General features: G+C 43.8%; 1 protein-coding gene across 4 annotated transcripts in view; it reads left to right on the forward strand.

Moving 5' to 3' along the window:
• Positions 1 to 18,754, forward strand: part of FAM107A (family with sequence similarity 107 member A) — a 79,568-nt gene that overhangs the window by 46,863 nt on the left and 13,951 nt on the right. Inside the window, exon 1 of one of the 4 annotated variants that reach the window (XM_007192351.2) lies at positions 16,031 to 16,164. The exons of the other annotated variants lie outside the window; for them this stretch is intronic. Coding sequence (XP_007192413.2) covers positions 16,032 to 16,164 — 133 coding nt within the window. The 5' untranslated portion in view covers position 16,031. Of the gene's footprint in view, positions 1 to 16,030; positions 16,165 to 18,754 lie in introns of those variants that run through there. 4 annotated transcript variants of the gene reach the window in all.

Consider the following 18,754-nt stretch of genomic DNA (forward strand, 5'->3'; position numbering starts at 1 on the left):
CCACTTTGGAACACTGACGCTGTGGCAGGCACTGTGTGAAGGGCTTCCCATGTCATACCTCCTTTATTCCTCAAAAGAATGCCCCATTTTAGAGATGAGGAAACAGGAAGTTGAAGGTCACCTAGCTAACCAACAGTGGAGCCAGGATCGGCATCTGGGTTGACACCAGAGCCCATGTTCTTAACCACTAAGCCGGAAGGGTCACCTCTGGGGTGACCCTCATGCTTGGCCATGCCTGGTAAGCTATGCAGTGCTGTAGTAAAGGTCCACCTGAGGTTCGCTTCCCACCTGGAGCTCAGCCCAGGTTCCTGCTAGGGAGGGAGGCATCTCTCTGCAGCATGGACCGAGGGACACCTCCCCAGGTGCCTGTGGACATCAGCAACTGTGCTTCTCTGCAGCCAGAAGGGTGGTCATAGCTTCCATTGCTGCCTGCCAAGTAGGGTTGCCAGATAAAATAGTTAAATTTGAATCTCAGATATACAATGAATATTATTTTAGTGTAAGTGTGTCTCAAATATTATATGGGTATGCTTACGCTAAAAAACTATTCGTTGCTTATCTGAAATTCAAATTTAACTGGACGTGCTGCAATTTTTTTCTTTCTTTACCCATATATACATTCTTTTTTATATTCTTTTCCATTATGGTTTATCCCAGGAGATTGGATATAGTAGGTCCTATACAGTAGGACCTTGTTGTTTATCCATTCTAAATGTAGTAGTTTGCATCTACTAACCCCAAACTCCCAGTCCATCCCTCTCTCTCCACCCCTCCCACTTGGCAACCACAAGTCTGTTCTCTCTGTCTGTGAGTCTGTTTCTGTTTTGTAGATAGGTTCATTTGTGTCATATTTTAGATTCCACGTATAAGTGATATCATATGGTATTTGTCTTTCTCTTTCTGACTTAACTTCACTTAGTATGATCATCTCTAGTTGCATCCGTGTTGCTGCAAATGGCATTACTTTGTTCTTTGTTATGGCTAAGTAGTATTCCATTGTATATATGTACCACATCTTCTTTATCCATTCATCTGTTGATGGACATTTAGGTTGTTTCCAGGTCCTCGCTATTGTGAATACTGCTGCTATGAACATAGGGGTACATGTATCTTTTTGAATTATAGTTTTGTTTGGATATATGCCCAGGAGTGGGATTGCTGAATCATATGGTATTCTATTTTTAGTTTTCTGAGGAACCTCCATACTGTTTTCCATAGTAGCTGCACCAACTTACATTCCCACCAACAGTGTAAGAGGGTACCCTTTTCTCCACACCGTCTCCAGCATTTGTTATTTGTAGGCTTTTTGATGATGGCCATTCTGACTGGTGTGAGGTGATACCTCATTGTAGATTTGATTTGCATTTCTCTAATAATTAGTGATGTTGCACATCTTTTCATGTGCCTACTGGCCATCTGTATGTCTTCTTTGGAGAAATGTCTTAGATCTTCTGCCCATTTTTCAATTGGGTTGTTTATTTTTTTGTTGTTGAGTTGTATGAGTTGTTTGTATATTTTGGAGATTAAGCCTTTGACAGTTGCATCACTGGCAAATATATTCTCCCATTCTGTAGGTTGTCTTTCCCTTTTTTTATGGTTTCCTTTGCTGTGCAAAAGCTTTTAAGTTTAATTAGGTCCCTCATTTGTTTATTTTTGTTTTTATTTCTATTGCTTTGCGAGACTGACCTAAGAAAACATTGGTACGATTTATGTCAGAGAATGTTTTGCGTATGCTCTCTTCAAGGAGTTTTACGGTGTCATGTCTTATGTTTAAGTCTTTAAGCCATTTTGAGTTTATTTTTGTGCATGGTGTGAGGGTGTGTTCTAACTTCATTGATTTACATGCATGGACATGCTGTATTTTTGTTAGCTACATTTGGCAACCCCACTGCCAGGCATTATGGAAGTTTGCTTGGCTTGACAAGCCATGGTCTGCCCAGGTTCCCCTCTACACACACCCACTCACGTACTCACATCCCTTTCCCCGTGCCTCGATCTACTGTCCATATTTTGTCTAGCTACAAGTGAATTAAAATATGCTGGAGGTCGGGGGCACCCCAGGGTCCTTCTGCAGCTAAGAGACCAGATTAACCATGCCTAACTGCAGCTGGGTTGAGAGCCAGCTTTCTGAAATAAGACTCTTGGTTCTTCCCCACTCCCTTGCACTTTCCTGTTTTCATGCTTGAAATCCCTCCACCGGGTAAATTCTTCCTGGTTCAAACTCGTTGTAAAGGCAACGCTCATTCCTTTTATAATCTCTCCACGGATCCCATGACAAGTTTTCTAGCCAGTACAGCTTCTCCTGCCAGGTCCTTTGAACAGAGCATGTTGGGGGTGGGGGAAGGTTGGAACCTAAGGCTATTTTGTGGGTGGCTTCTCAGAAACCTCATTGAGGCCTTGAAAAGAGGCCTTGGAGATTTAGACTGAATACACGGCTGAGGAGGAAGTTTGGAGTTGCCATGGAAACTTCTTGTCTGATGTTTGTAGGCCCAGATAAGCTGCTGCAGGTGCCTGTCAGCTTGGAGAAAGGGGGACAAAAATTAAAGGAAAAGAGGTTTTTGGAGTTTTTTAATGCAAGCTGCAGCCCTAGCCCACTATAGCTGCAGGAAAATTCCTCAGCTTCCACGCATGAATGCCTCTCCTGGTCTTCACTACCCCCTTCTTTTTAGCTCCTCTAGCTCCCAAGAAAACAAACTTCAGAGGGACAGGAGGGGAGTGTGGGACAGGTGTGCTCAGCCTCCAGGATCCCCTTTCATTCTTCCAGGGGCTGAGCAAAAATTCTGGTCCTCAGGCCCCTGTAGTCCAGAGTCCTACCTTATGGGGGAATGGGAGGGCCTCCATCACAAGCCACACAGACCAAGGCAGGAGGCAGGAACTGGGGTTGAATTTGGCCATTACCTGGAGTAAACTCTTAAAAGCCTCATTTGACCAAAAGGCCTCTATTTTCCAATATGCAAAAGGTACATGACTGAACATTTGGTTGGTTGGAAAAGGTTGCTCTTTCCCATATTTTTCACCTTTATTGTTTTTTTCTGATAAAAGAAATATATGCTTTTTTTTTTTTTTTTTAAAGCTACAAATGTTACAGAAATATTGGGCCAAAGATAAGGGCCTGTAATTTTCTGCTGCAGAATAGTGGTGCTCAGACTCCTAAATATAAGCAGATCCCCTGGGGACATGTTAAAAATCCAGACTCCTAGGCCCCTCCCTCATAGATTCTAATACAGTGATCCAGAAACATGACCCAGTAATTCCATTTTAACACTAATTCCGACTGAAGGCTAGTAATGACATTTGAGATACGTTGGTCTAGAACTGACTTCCATTAACAGTTCAGTGTATACGCCTCCAGATTGGTTCTCTATGCATATACTAACTTTTTTTATCTTGGAACAAAAGGGTAGAGGAATCAGACTATATGTGATTTTGCTCTTTGATTTTTCACCAAACATGTAGAAGACATCTTTTTAGGGTAATAAATAGATGTGCTATTGATGGCATCCCATTATGGGCCGTAGCATAATTTCTTACTGATGGGGTATGGCTTGAGAAATGGTGGCTATTGACCTCAAATACAGTTACACGCACACACACATGCTCACACATGTGCACAGACACAGCAAGATGGTGCTGTCACAAGCTCAGGGACATCAACATCTTTGGTGTCTGCAAGTCAATACTAGTTATTGAGCACCTTGCTACTGGGACAGGAATACTAAGAGGAACACGGTGAGGCCCCGGCCCTCAGGCTGGCGGTCTGGTGGGTGAGGCTGGTGGGTTTGTACACGGGTTGGACCATGAGAAGAGCTTTAGTGGAAGAAGTACAGTGAGTCCCAGCTGCCTGGGGAAAATGGCACCCAACCTTGGGGGATTCCTGCCCAACTCTCCTTGGCTCTCAATTGCTCTGGGGCTGCCATCAGAACCTTCCAAGAAAGGGAAGACAAAGTGGGGCTGGAGGACATGGCTGGCATGGGGACTGAGAGTCTGCTTCTCTGGAGTGAGAGGGACTGTGGAGTCTGCCTGCCTCAGGCGGTAAGCAGAGTCCTCCCGCCCAAGGATCCGTCTTGTTCCTCCACCTGTCACAGGACATTGGATTGGTTCAGACAAGCCACTGTGGGCCCTGGGACATGCCCCAAGTACTAGTCATTTGCACAGCAGGACAACATGTGGGTGGGGACCAGTGGCAGTGAAGAGTGCTTGACAAGAATTTGGTTGTGGTCTTCCACCGTCAGAATTTAGTGAAGTTAAGCCACAGCAGGATGGGGAGCTGCGGGAGGCACCATTCAAAGTACGTTGAGAGAAACAATTAGGAAGGAGAAACAACTCGAGAATTTGGGACCCTGCAAATTGAAGTGGCTCCAGAATGGGGGGCTTGGCCACAGCTCCCAGGTCACGCAGACCTGCCTGCCCCTTCTTCCTTCTGTCTCCCTCACACCCCGCACTCCACCCCACTGGCCTCCTTCCATCATGCCCAGCTCCTTCCCACGCTGGGGCCCTTCCACTAGCTCTTCCCACTCTCTGGAATGCTCTCCTCCTCGCCATTCCAGCCCCCCTAAAATGTCGCCTCCCCACTGTCCACCCTACCTAAGTTCCCAGTCCCTCCCTTGCACCTTGCCCAGTCTTGCTTTCATCACAGTGTTCATTGCATTTCTACATTTTCTTGTTTGTCTCCTTATTTTTTTGTCTGAACCCCACCTTGAAAGTAGGTTACCTGAGCACAGGGATACTGTCTCATTTACACTGGGAACAGTGCCAGGAACACAGTAGGTACTCAATAAATGTTGGTTAAATGAATTAACATAGGCCAAAGAGGATCAAAACTGCATTTTTAGAGTTTATTTACAATACTGTGTTAGTTTTAGGTGTACAGCAAAGTGATTCAGGTATATATATAATATGGCTGAATATATGTACACATATATATAAATCTATTCTTTTTCAGATTCTTTTCCATTATAAGTTATTATAAGATATTGAATGTAGTTCCCTGTGCTCTACAGTGAATCCTTATTGTTTATCCATTTTAAATATAGTAGTGTGTATCTTTCAATCCCATACTCCTAATTTGTCCCCCCCCCACCTCATTCTTTGGTAACCATAATTTTCTTTTCTGTGTCTGTGAGTCTGTTTCTGTTATGTAAATAAGTCCATTTGTATTATTTTTTAGATTCCACATTTAACCCAACAATATTGGGTTGCCCAAAAGGCTCATTCGGGTTTTCTGTAACATCATAGGAAAAATCCAAACGAACTTTTTGGCCAACCCAAATATAATATTGGTCTTTCCCTGTCTGACTTACTTCACTTAGTATGATAATCTCTAGGACCATCCATGTGGCTGCAAATAGCAATATTTCATTCTTTTTTTAAAAAAATTTTTATTGGAGTACAGATGATTTGCAATGTTGTGTTAGTTTTGGGTGTACAGCAAAGTGAATCAGTTATACATATACATATATCCACTCTTTTTTTTTTAGATTCTTTTCCCATATAGGCCATCACAGACTATTGAGAAGAGTTCCCTGTGCTATACAGCAGGTTCTTATTAATTATCTATTTTATGTATAGTAGTGTGTATATGTCAATCCCAATCTCCGTTTATCCCTCCCACCCCCATCCCCTGGTAACCATAAGTTTGTTTTCTACATTTGTGACTCTACTTCTGTTTTGTAAATAAGTTTGTTTGTACCCTGTTTCTTGGATTCCACATATAAGCGGTATCATATATTTGTCTTTCTGTGTCTGACTTACTTCACTCAGTATGACAATCTCTAGGTCCATCCATGTTCCTGCAAATGGTATTATTTCATTCTTTTTTTTATGGCTGAGTAGTATTCCATTGTCTATATGTACCACATCTTCTTTATCCATTTCTCTGTTGATGGACGTTTACGTTGTTTCCATGTCTTGGCTGCTGTAAATAGTGCTGCAGTGAACACTGGGGTGCATGTATCTTTTTGAATTATGGTTTTCTACGGATGTACGCCCAGGAGTGGGATTGCTAGATCATATGGTATTTCTATTTTTAATTGTTTAAGGAACAGCCATACTGTTCTCCATAGTGGTTGTACCAATTTACATTCCCCCCAACAGTGTAGGAGGGTTTCCTTTTCTCCACAACCTCTCCAGCACTTATTGTTTGTAGACTTTCTGATGGTGGCCACACTGACTGGTGTGAAGTGATACCTCATTGTAGTTTTGATTTGCATTTCTCTAAAAATTAGTGATGTTGAGCATCTTTTCATGTGCTTTTTGGCCATCTGTATATCTTTTTTGGAGAAATGTCTATTGAGATTTTCTGCCCATTTTAAGATCGGGTTGTTTGTTTTTTTGACATAGAGCTGCATGAACTGTTTGTATATTTCGGAGATTAATACCTTGTTGGTTGCTTTGTTTGCAAATATTTTCTCTCATTTTGTTTATGGTTTCCTTTGCTGTGCAGAAGCTTTTAAGTTTAATTAGGTCCCATTTGTTTATTTTTGTTTTTATTGTCATTACTCTAGGGGGTGGATCAAAAATGATATTGCTGTGATTTCTGTCAAAGAGTGTTCTGCCTATGTTTTCCTCTAAGAGTTTTATAGTATCCAGCCTTACATTTAGGTCTTTGATCCATTTTGAGTTTATTTTTGTGTATGGTGTTAGAGAATGTTCTAATTTCATTCTTTTCATGTAGCTGTCCAGTTTTCCCAGCACCACTTGTTGAAGAGACTGTCTTTTCTCCACTGTATATTTTTGCCTCCTTTGAAGTAGATTAATTGACCATAGGTGCATGGGGCTTATTTCTGGGCTTTCTGTCCTGTTCCACTGATCTACATTTCTGTTTTTTTTGCCAGTACCATACTATTTTGATAATTGTAGCTTTGTGGTATAGTCTGAAGTCAGGGAGTCTGATTCCTCCAGCTTCATTTTTCTTTCTCAGGATTGCTTAGGCTATTCAGGATCTTATGTGTTTCCATATAAATTTAAAAATTTTTTGTTCTAGTTCTGTGAAAAATGCCATTGGTAATTTGATAGGGATTGCACCAAATCTGTAGATTACCTTGGGTAGTATAGTCATTTTGACAATATTGAGTCTTCCAATCCAAAAACACAGGATATCCTTCCATCTGTTTGTGTCATCTTTGATGTCTTTCATCAATGTCATATAGTTTTCAGAGTACAGGTCTTTTGTCTCCTTAGGTAACTTTATTCCTAGGTATTTTATTCTTTTTGATGTGATTGTAAATGGGATTGTTTCCTTTATTTCTCTTTCTGATCTTTTGTTGTTACTGTATAGGAATGCAAGAGATTTCTGTGTATTAATTTTGTACCCTGCAACTTTACCAAATTCATTGATGAGCTCTAGTACTTTTCTGGTAGCATCTTTAGGATTTTCTGAATAGTAAATAGCATCATGTCATCTGCAAACAATGGCAGTTTTATTTCTTCTTTTCCAATTTGGATTCCTTTTGTTTCTTTTTCTTCTCTGATTGCCATGGCTATGACCTCCAGAACTATGTTGAATAAAAGTGGTGACAGTGGACATCCTTGCCTTGTTCCTGACCTTAGAGGAAATGCTTTCAGCTTTCCACCAATGAGAATGATGTTAGCTGTGGGTTTGTCATATATGGCCTTTATTATGTTGAGGTAACTTCCCTCTATTCCAACTTTTTTTTATCATAAATGGGTGTTGAATTTTGTCAAAAGCTTTTTCTGCATCTATTGAGATGATCATATGGTTTTTATTCTTCAGTTTGTTAATGTGGTGTATCACACTGATTGATGTGCAGATATTGAAGAATCCTTGCAACCCTGGGATAAATCCCACTTGATCATGGTGTATGATCCTTTTAATGTGTTGTTGGATTTGGTTTGCTAGTATTTTGTTGAGGATTCTTGAGTCTATGTTCATCAGTGATATCTTTGTCTGGTTTTGCTATTAGGGTGATGGTGGTCTCATAGAATGAGTTTGGGAGTGTTCCTCTGCAATTTTTTGGGAAGAGTTTTAGAAGAATAGGTGTTAACTATTCTCTAAATGTTTGATAGAATTCGCCTGTGAAGTCATCTGGTCCTGGACTTTTGTTTGTTGGAAGTTTTTAAGTCACTGTTTCAAGTTCAGTACTTGTGATTGGTCTGTTCATATTTTCTATTTCTTCCTGGTTCAGTCTTGGAAGGTTGTACCTTTCTAAGAATTTGTCCATTTCTTCTAGGTTGTCCATTTTATTGGCATATAGTTGCTTGTAGTAGTCCCTTATGATCCTTTGTATTTCTGTGGTGTCAGTTGTAACTTCTCCTTATTGATTTCTAATTTTATTGATTTGAGTCTTCTCCCTTTTTTTCTTGATGAGTCTGGCTGAAAGTTTATCAATTTTATCTTCTCAAAGAACCAGCTTTTGGGTTCATTGATGTTTTCTATTGTTTTCTTCATCTCTATTTCATTTATTTCTGCTCTGATCTTTATGATTTCTTTCCTTCTACTAACTTTGGGTTTTGTTTGTTCTTCTTTCTTTAGTTGCTTTAGGTGTAAGGTTAGGTTGTTTGTTTGAGATTTTTCTTATTTCCTGAGGTAAGACTGTATTGATATAAACTTCCCTCTTAGAACTGATTTTGTTGCATCCCATAGGTTTTGGATCATCATGCTTTCATTTTAATTTGTCTCTAGGTATTTTTTGATTTCCTCTTTATTTCTTCAGTGATCCATTGGTTGTTTAGTAGCATGTTGCTTTGCCTCCATGTGTTTGTGTTTTTTACAGTTTTTCTTCCTGTAATTGATTTCTAATCTCAAAGCATTGTGGTTGGAAAAGATGCTTGATATGAGTTCAATTTTCTTAAATTTACTGAGGCTTGCTTTGTGGCCCAGCATGAGAGCACTCCTGGAGATTGTTCCATGTGCACTTGAGAAGAATGTGTATTCTTCTCCTTTTGGATGGAATGTTCTATAAATATCAATTATGTCCATCCAGTCTAATGTGTCATTTAAGGCCTGTGTGTCCTTATTGATTGTCTGGATGATCTGTTCATTGATGTAAGTGGGGTATTAAAGTCCCCCACTATTATTGTGTTACTGTCAATTTCTCCTTTTATGGCTGTTAGCATTTGCCTTATATATTGAGGTGCTCCTGTGTTGGGTGCATATATGTTTACAATTGTTATATCTTCTTCTTGGATTGATCCCTTAATTGTTATGTAGTGTCCTTCCTTGTCTCATGTAACAGCCTTTATTTTAAAGTCTATTTTGTCTGATATGAGAATTGCTACTCCAGCTCTCTTTTGATTTCCATTTGCATGGAATACCTTTTTCCATCTCCTCACTTTTAGTCTGTATGTGTCCCTAGATATGAAGTGGGTCTGTTGTAGACAGCATATACACAGGTTTTGTTTTTGTATCTATTCAGCCAGTCTATGTCTTTTGGTTGGAGCATTTAATCCATTTACATTTAAGGTAATTATTGACATATATGTTCTTATAGCCATTTTGTTAATTGTTCTGGATTTATTTTTGTAGGTCTTTTTTCTCCCCTTCTTCTTTTGTTCTCTTGTGGTTTGAAGACTATCTTTAGTGTTGTGCTTGGATTGCTTTTTCTTTTTTTGTGTGTGTATCTCTTGTAGATTTTTGATTTCTGCTTACCATGAGCTTTCGATATAGCAGTCTCTCTCTCTCTCTCTCTCTCTCTACACACACACACACACACAAAGATTGTTTTAAGTTGCTGGTCTCTTAATTTCAAATGCATTTTCAATATCCTGCATTTGTACTCTCCTCTTCTCATGATTCCTGGTTTTGGTATATGTGTTTGTGGATGATTTCCTACCTTTAATGGATGTTTGCTATTAGCAGTGAGCTTTACCATTCGTAATTTTCTTATTTCTGTCTGTGGCCTTTTCTTTTCCACCTAGAGAAGTTCCTTTAGCATTTGTTGTAGAGCTGGTTTGGTGGTGCTGCATTCTCTTAGCTTTTGCTTGTCTGTAAAGCTTTTGATTTCTCCATCAAATCTGAATGAGAGCCTTGCTGGGTAGAGTATTCTTGGTTGTAGGTTCTTCCCTTTCATCCCTTTAAATATATCATGCGACTTGCTTCTGGCCTGCAGAGTTTCTGCTGAAAACTCAGCTGATAACCTTATGGGGATTCCCTTGTATGTTATTTGTTGCTTTTCCCTTGTTGCTCTTAATATTTTTTCTTTGTCTTTAATTTTTGTGAGTTTGATTAATCTGTGACTTGGTGTGTTCCTCCTTGGGTTTATTCTGTATGGGACTCTCTGTGCTTCCTGGACTTGAGTGAGTGTTTCCTTTCCCATGTTAGGGAAGTATTCTGCTATAATCTCTTCAAATATTTTCTCAGGCCCTTTCTCTCTCTCTTCTCCTTCTTGGACCCTTATAGGAGAATGTTGGTGTGTTTAATATTGTCCCAGAGGTCTCTAAGACTGTCCTCATTTCTGTTCATTCTTTTTTGTCTATTCTTTTCTGCTGCAGTGATTTCCACCACCCTGTCTTCCAGCTCACTTATTCATTCTTCTGCCTCACTTATTCTGCTATTGATTCCTTCAAGTGTATTTTTCATTTCAGTTATTGTATTGTTCATCTATTTGTTTGCTCTTTAAATCTTCTAGCTCTTTGTTAAACATTTCTTGTGTCTTGGTCTGTACCTCCGGTCTTTTCCCAAGATCTTGGATCATCTTTACTATTATTAACCTGAATTCTTTTTCAGGTAGATTGCCTATTTCCACTTCACTTAGTTGTTTTTCTAGGTTTTTATCTTATTCCTTCACCTGGAACACGTTTCTCTGCTGTCTCATTTTGTCAAACTTTCTGTGTTTGTGGTCTCCTTTCCACGGGCTGCAGGATCGTAGTTCCTCTTGCTGCTGGTGTCTGGCCCCTGGTGTGTGAGGTTGGTGCAGGGGCTTCCTGCAGGCTTCCTGGTGGGAGGGACTGGTGCCTGCCCACTGGAGGGTGGAGCTGGGTCTTGTCCCACTCGTGGGCAGGGCTGTGTCAAAGGGTATGTTTAGCGGTACCTGTGAACTCAGTACAACTTCAAGCAGCCTGTCTACTGATGGGTGGGGCTGTGTTACCCCCCTGCTGGTGGTTTGGCCTGAGGCATCCCAACACTGGAGCCTGCAGGCTATTGGGTGAGGCCAGGTCTCAGTGCCAAAATGGCAACCTCTGGGAGAGCTCATGCCGATTAATATTCCCTTGGCCTCTGCCACCAGTGTCCTTGCCCCCACAGTGAGCCACAGCCAACCCCCGCCTTCCCAAGAGACACTCCAAGACCCACAGTTAGGTCTAGCCCAGGGGCCAATGAAGTCACTGCTTTGTGCTGGGTCCCAGTGCACATAAAATCTTGTGTGCGCCCTCCGAGAGTGGAGTCTCTGGTTTCCCCAGTCCTGTGGAGCTCCTGCACTCAAGTCCTGTTGGCCTTCAAAGCCAAATGCTCTGGGGGCTCCTCCTCCCAATGCCAGACCCTCAGGCTGGGGAGCCTGACATGGGGCTCAGAACTCTCACTCCTGTGGGTGAACCTCTGCAATATAATTATTTTTCAGTTTGTGGGTCACCCACCCGATGGGCATGGGATTTCATTATATCACGAAAGTGCCCCTTCTACTGTCTTATTGTGGCTTCTTCTTTGTCCTTGGATGTAACATATCTGTTTTGGTAGGTTCCAGTCTTTTTTTTTTTTTTTAAATGTGTACTATTTTCTTCAATGGGTACAACATGCCTGACAAACAAGACGTAATTTTTGTTTTTGTTTTTTTCAATTGTTAGCACCTTTAATTATTATTTATTAATTTATTTATGTTTGGCTGTGTTGGGTCTTCGTTTCTGTGCGAGGGCTTCCTCTAGCTGCGGCAAGCGGGGGCCACTCTTCATCGCGGCGCGCGGGCCTCTCACTATCGCGGCCTCTCTTGTTGCAGAGCACAGGCTCCAGACGCGCAGGCTCAGTAGTTGTGGCTCACGGGCCTAGTTGCTCTGCGGCATGTGGGATCTTCCCAGACCAGGGCTTGAACCCGTGTCCCCTGCATTAGCAGGCAGATTCTCAACCACTGTGCCACCAGGGAAGCCTGGTTCCAGTCTTTTTTGTCAATAGTTGATCAGCAGTTTTTTGTGATTTTGGTGTTTTCATGAGAGGAGGTGAGCTCAAGTTCTTCTACTCCACCATCTTGTCTGGAATCGAGGGGCTGCTTTTAGTTTGGATGCTTGCTGCCTCTTTCCTCAGTGTGTGCTGGCTGTTATCCCCTTGATATGGGGTGTGTAGGTGCAGCGGCCCCATGCACACTCCTGGTACAGTGGAGGCGGTGATTGACACCTGTGCGCACGTCTCCCAGTGGTGTCAGTGGCCCACATGCCCCTGGGACAGGAGGGGCAGCAGCTGGCACCCACTCCCATGTCTCCCAGCAGTAGCAACGGCCCACACACTCCTGAGACAGCAGGGGCAGTGGTTGACGCCTGTTTGCCACCCATGCACACTCCCCAGACGGCAAGGGCAGTGACTGGTGCCTGCTTCTGGGTCTCCTAGCGGTGGTGGTGGCCCACGCACTCCGGGACAGCAGGGACAGCAACTGGCACCTGTTCACTGCCCGTGAGCGTGCCCTGGATGGTGGGGACAGTGACTAGCACCCGCTCCGGCTCTCCTAGTGGCGGTGGCAGCAGCCCATGCCCTCCCAGGACAGCAGGAGCAGTGACCAGAGCCCACTCGCAGGTCTCTTAGCAGCGGCCATGGCCATGCCCACCTCTGGAGCCCACCACACAGGTGGTGGCAGCTTGCACCCCCCTCCAGAGCTCAGGTAGGTGGTGTCCTGTTGCCTGAGAGAGTGTTCACAGGGAAAGAAGCTCCTATGGCAGTCCTGCCCCTGTTCTCACATGCCCCCCAACATGATGCCTTGCCTCTCTAGAGGGCCCAGGCTTCTTCTGAGTGCACCCTCAGTTTCCACACTCCAGCCTCTTCAGGCTGTCTCAATGCAGCCAACCCCAGTCCTCTCCCTGAGTCTGACCTCCAAAGCCCAAGCTTCAGCACCCAAACCCTGCCCACACTGGCAGACAAGTGTCTTAGGCTGCGGGGTGCAGGGCGGTGATACTGACCATCTGTGCAGGTCACTCTCCATCTTGCCTTCCACAAACCGGTTGCTGTGCTCTCCTCCGAGGCTCCCCCTCCATCCAGGTTGATCTCCCCGCTGGTGAGGGGACTTCCCAGGGTGCAGGACCTTTCCTCCTTCACAGCTCCCTCCCTGGGGCACAGGTCCCATCCTGATTCCTTTCTTTTTTTTTTTTCTTTCTTTTTTCTTTTGTCCTACCTGGTTACATAGAGGTTTTCTTGCCCTTTCGGAAGTCAGAGATCTGACAGCATTCAGTAGATGTTCTGTGTGAATCATTCCACTTGTAGATGTATTTTTGATATATCTGTGGGAATACATGAGCTCCACGTCCTACTCCTCCGCCATCTTGATTCTGCTTTTCTTTCTTTTGCCTCAGGAGACTAATCTAAGAAAATATTGCTACAATTTATGTCAGAGAACATTTTGTCTATTTTTTTCTATGAGTTTTTTGGTGTTTTATGGTGTCATGTCTTGTGTTTAAGTCTTTAAGCTTGAGTTTATTTTTGTGCATGGTGTGAAGGAGTGTTCTAACTTCATTGATTTACATGCGGCTGTCCAGCTATGCCAGCGCCACTTGCTGAAGAGACTGTCATCTCCCCATTGTATATTCTTGCCTCTTTTGTCGAAGTTTAATTGTCCATAGGTGTGTGGGTTTATTTCTGGGCTCTCTATTCTGTTCCATTGATCCATGTCTGTTTTTGTGCCAATACCATGCTGTTTTGATTACTGTAGCTTTGTAGTATTGGGAGAGTTATGCCTCCAGCTTTGTTCTTTTTCCTCAGGAGTGCTTTGGCAATTCTGGGTCTTTTGCTGTTCCATATAAATTTTAGGATTATTTGTTCTTGTTCTGTGAAAAATGTCATGGGTAATTTGATATGGATCACATCAAATCTGTAGACTGCTGGACTTCCCTGGTGGTCCAGTGGTTAAGACTCTGCACTTCCACTGCAGGGGGCATGGGGTCAATCCCTGGTCAGGGAACTAAGATCCCTCATGCCATGCAGTGCGGCTAAAAAACAGAAAAAAAAAAATCTGTAGATCGCTTTGGGTAGTATGGCCATTTAAACAATATTAATTCTTCTAATCCAAGAGCATGGGATATATTTCCATTTCTTTGAATCATCTTGATTCCCTTTATCAACGTTTTATAGTTCTAAGCCTATAAGTCTTTCACCTCCTTGGTTAGGTTTGTTCCCAGGTCTTTATTTTTTTTTCTGTGTGATTTTAAATTAGATTTTTTAAATCTTTCCCTTTCTGATATTTCATTGTTAGTGTAAAGAAATTCAACAGGTTTCTGTATGTTAATTTTGTATCCTGTTACCTTGATGAATTCATTTATCAGTTCTAATAGTTTTTGTGTGGAGTCTTTAGGGTTTTCCATATAGATTATCATGTCATCTTCATATAATGACAATTTTATCTCTTCCCTTCTGATTTGAATACCTTTTATTTCTTTTTCTCATCTGGGTGTCATGGCTGGAACTTCCAATACTGTGTTGAATAGAAGTGGTGAGAGTGGGCATCCTTCTCTTGTTCCAGAATTTAATGGGAAAGCTTTCAGCTTTTCACTGTTGAGTATTATATTGGCTGTGGGTTTGTCATAAATGGCTTTTATTATTGAGATATGTTCCCTCTATACCCACTTTGGCGAGAGTTTTTACCATGAATGGATGTTCAATTTTATCAAATGCTTTTTCTGCATCTATTGAAATGATCATATGGTTTTTGTCTTTTGTTGATATGGTGTACCACATTGATTGATTTGTGTATGTGGAACCCTCCTTGTGACCCTGGAATGAATCCAGCTTGATAATGGTGTATGGTCCTTTTTATGTGTTGTTGAATTCAGTTTGCTAATATATTTATAGAAGCAAAATTGCATTTTTAACGCCTGCATTCATACTTGATGTATGTCCTGGGCCTAATCACTTCCCAGCCAACCAAGACTCTTCACGAGACAGTAAAGGTGGGAAGAGGGCCAAGTTTAACTGGTAGATGCCAACTTCCTTGCTAGAGTATTAAGAATGCCAATAAAAGCCAGAAAACACTTCCACATTTTCAGGTGAACACTGATTCCGAAATTAGGAGAATGCCTCTGTTATCTGTAAGCACCCATGTTGGCCTTCAGCATCTACACACGTTCTTTATTTTCAGACTCACACATTGACTCACTGAGTCAAGATCTATGGAACGCAGATTCTGCCGGGCACAGTGCTTCATGCTGGGGCCCTGCTCTCTGATCACATTGAGTCCAGCTCTCTCTGTAGGAAGAGTCCTACTTGCTGAGCATTGACTACATGCTCTCACTAATGTCATCTCATCTGTGTTTTCTCTCAACCACCCTGCTCTCCACATTTGACAAACACAGAAACCAAGGCTCAGGGGTGTTAACTGGCTGCCAAAGGGGCTGGTGCCCGAGCCGAGCAGGGACTTACACAAGGACCAGCCTGGCCCAGAGCCAGTCAGCTTCTACTGCCCCGCTCTCTCCTGTGCAACGTCCTGTTGGCTCCTCTCTGGTGTTCAGATGAAGTTCAGGGTAACGTGTAAATAACATGGATGGAGTTTCTGGCCCATAAGTGGATGACCTGGAACTGACCCAACATAGTTTCCCTTCCTTTTGCACTGAGAGCCATTTTCTCCTGAAGAGTTGAACACTGCAGCAGGAAGCTTGGCTCACTCTCCATCAGGGAAATACCGGAATGCATTCTTGCTGACTCTCCCATTAGAAACAAGGGGAAATGCCTCTACATGAGCTAGGTCGCTCAGAACAAAGCTTGGCGTGTTCTTATTCCTCAACAGTCTGACAAAATCGGTATTTATTTGTGCCTCCCCGGCATGTGGCCTGGACATGGTGTTCCACATCGGGGAAGTGGCCAAGTACCAAGTGCAATACCCGTTACTATAGTAACAGTTCCTTTTTATTGATACCAGAATAAACAGGAATGTGGAGCTGCCTCACTTGGTGGCATGTTTCATCCCCAGGGCTTTAGGAACCGCCCTTGGAGGCAGCCCTCCTTGTTAGTCTGGGACTCCGGTGGAGTGAGGACCCAGCAACGCTGCGCCCGAGTTCCCTTCCCAATGGCACAGGCACAGCTGAGAAGTAAGACGGTTTCTTTTCTTTTTCACCTGCTGCTGAGCTGGGTGCAGTGCAGGGAGGAGGTGTGGGGGACGGAGGGCAGCCTCGGAGCACCAGGTGGGCTGTCAGGGGAGCAGAGCTCTTTGAGCCCAGGTACCTGTGCTATGTCCTCTCTCTGTAAAATGACTTGATGGTGCCCCCTGGCACCCTGGGTTTGGGAAAAGGAAAGGAAATGAAGTGCAGGGAGTGCCCAGATTCAGCCTACCATTCTGGTTGATCTCTTTCTTCTAAATGCTCAGATGACTCTGAATTCATGCATGATGTGACCTCACCTAAGTCCATTTTCACACAGTATAGCAGTTGTAATTCTCTTAAGAACTGATAGATAAAATGCCAGAGTGTTGCGGGAGGCACAGCGGAGAGAACACTGGTCAGACAGCTTGGCTCAGACTCTAGAGCCTTCATTTGCTGGCTGTGCGATCTGGGAAAATTAGATGACCCCTTGGAGCCTCAGTTTCTTCATCTGTAAAAAGGGGTCTCAAGAGTGCCCATTTCCTCAGTCTACTGTAAGGATTTCATGAGGTATGGCTGCAATGCTGAGCACAGTACACGGCACATGGTGAGTACACGGTAACGTGCTACCTGCTTGCCTTTCTGGTGGATTTGGCTTTAGCACTTTGCAGTATGAGGCAAGGCTGGTATTGGGCCAAAAATCAGAGGTTATAGGATTGGGTGTGTCACTTTTTTGAACTGCTACCAAACCCAGTGGTTTCCCAGTTGTGAGCCGGCCCCAGTACCTGTGTCTCTGGTCAGCTTGGATCCTGAGTGGCTCTTAGGTCTGTTGGTGCTAAGTCCTGCCGGGATCTCCCCCTGGAGGCATTTGCCAAGTGGAGTGGCTGGCATCATGCCACTGGTGGGCCAGCACGAATATCTGATCTGCTGACGCTGTTCCCTGGCTAGCTGCACAATACTCCCCACCAACCTCTCTAGCGACCTTCCATGTCCAGCCCGGGGCTCTGCTATGGAACTGACTTGAAACCCTGAATGCCCTCCCAGACCTTCTCACAAACTAGGAGGTCACAGTGGACCCAAGGCAACATGTTCAGGAAGTTTGTCTCGAGTCAGTTTCTCATGGTGTGGGGAGGTTGCATCCCAGTGAACAGGCAGCTCTGACAGGGGCTTGTAGGCATTGGCCACGGGCAGCTGGAGATGTGGAGGAGGTTCCCAGATACCCTGTTCTTTGGTTGCTGGCCAGTGAAATACGAATGGGTACTTTCCCCACAGGGAGGAAAAAAGCAAGAAGGGTTAGGAAATCCTGTGGCCACGCTTGTCACTTTTACTGAATGCCTCTTTTCCTTGGTCAGTAGTTATTTTAAAAGGATCTCTTCTCCTCTGCCCCTCCACCCCATGAAATGTTGAACCAAGAAGATCCCTGGTTGTGTTCTAAACGCAGCAGCTTGAACAGTAATAAGGAACAAGGGCAGGGGGAGGGAGGGCAGAGGAGTGAAAACTTTGACCAACACCCTCGGGAGGAAACACCATCAGCTGGTCCCCTCCTAACAAAAACCAGCAATGGGCAGACAGCCCTGTGGATTCTGGATTAAACCCAAAGCAGCTAGGGCCCGGCTGGGGCTCCCCAGTGAGAGGGCGAGGAGTACTCCAGTTACCACCCTCCATTTTCTCATCTATGTAAAGGGCTCACACTGCCTCTTTATTGGGGTTTCTCAAGTGTCCAGAGAGAGAAAAGGGAGGTAAACCTGCTTTGTTGACTGAAAGACACATTGCACCTAGAAGACAGTGGAGTGGTAGGAAGAGCACTGAATCTGGGGTCTAAAGGTTCTGGCTTTGCCATTTATTTTGTGTATCTTTGGACAAGTATCTTGGCCTCTCTGAGCCTCAGTTTTCTCATTTAGAAAATGGGAATAATAAAATAGTACCACTGGCTGCCTCCTGGGGTGATTGTGAGATCCAGATGCAGGTGAGTGAGCCTTCATCAAATGTCAAGTGCTCAACACAGGTCCCTCAGGACAGGAGGAGTACAACTGCCAGGCACTGGGCTAACCACATCATGCACATTATATCATTTCACCCTCCAACAGCCCCGTGAATAGATTCTACCATTATTCCCACTGTAAAGGGGCTCAGAGAGGTTAAGCTACTTGCCCAACGTCACATAGCTAGGAAGGGGGTACCATGATGCTTCAAACACAGTCTGGCGCCTCGAAAACATCTGCCTAAACCACTTTGCTTTACTGCCTCATGTGTCATTTGTTATAACTGATGCCATCAAAGACAACACCAGAACCACCAGGGCAGGGGAAAGGCAGATGAAGGGGACATTAAGCCTTAGCTTAGGGTCCCATAGGCATCCTCAGGATGAACTGGGACCTGGGTCTCCATCAGCACCACTTCCCTTCCATCTCTCCTTATTGCTCTCCTGTGGCCAGCGGGGCGCCAGTGTTTGGTTTCAAAGTTGCCACCCTAGCATTAGCCACATAGTTCATCAGCCCCAGTGGCCTGATGAACTCACCCTGGGAGAAACTAGTGATCCTAGCTGAGCCTTGTCTGGCACTGGGCTGACATGTGTGGAGCCTCTGGGGAGGAGCTGTAGGAC

This window comes from Balaenoptera acutorostrata, chromosome 10 (genome assembly GCF_949987535.1).
Source record: "Balaenoptera acutorostrata chromosome 10, mBalAcu1.1, whole genome shotgun sequence".
Taxonomy (NCBI): Eukaryota; Metazoa; Chordata; class Mammalia; order Artiodactyla; family Balaenopteridae; genus Balaenoptera; species Balaenoptera acutorostrata.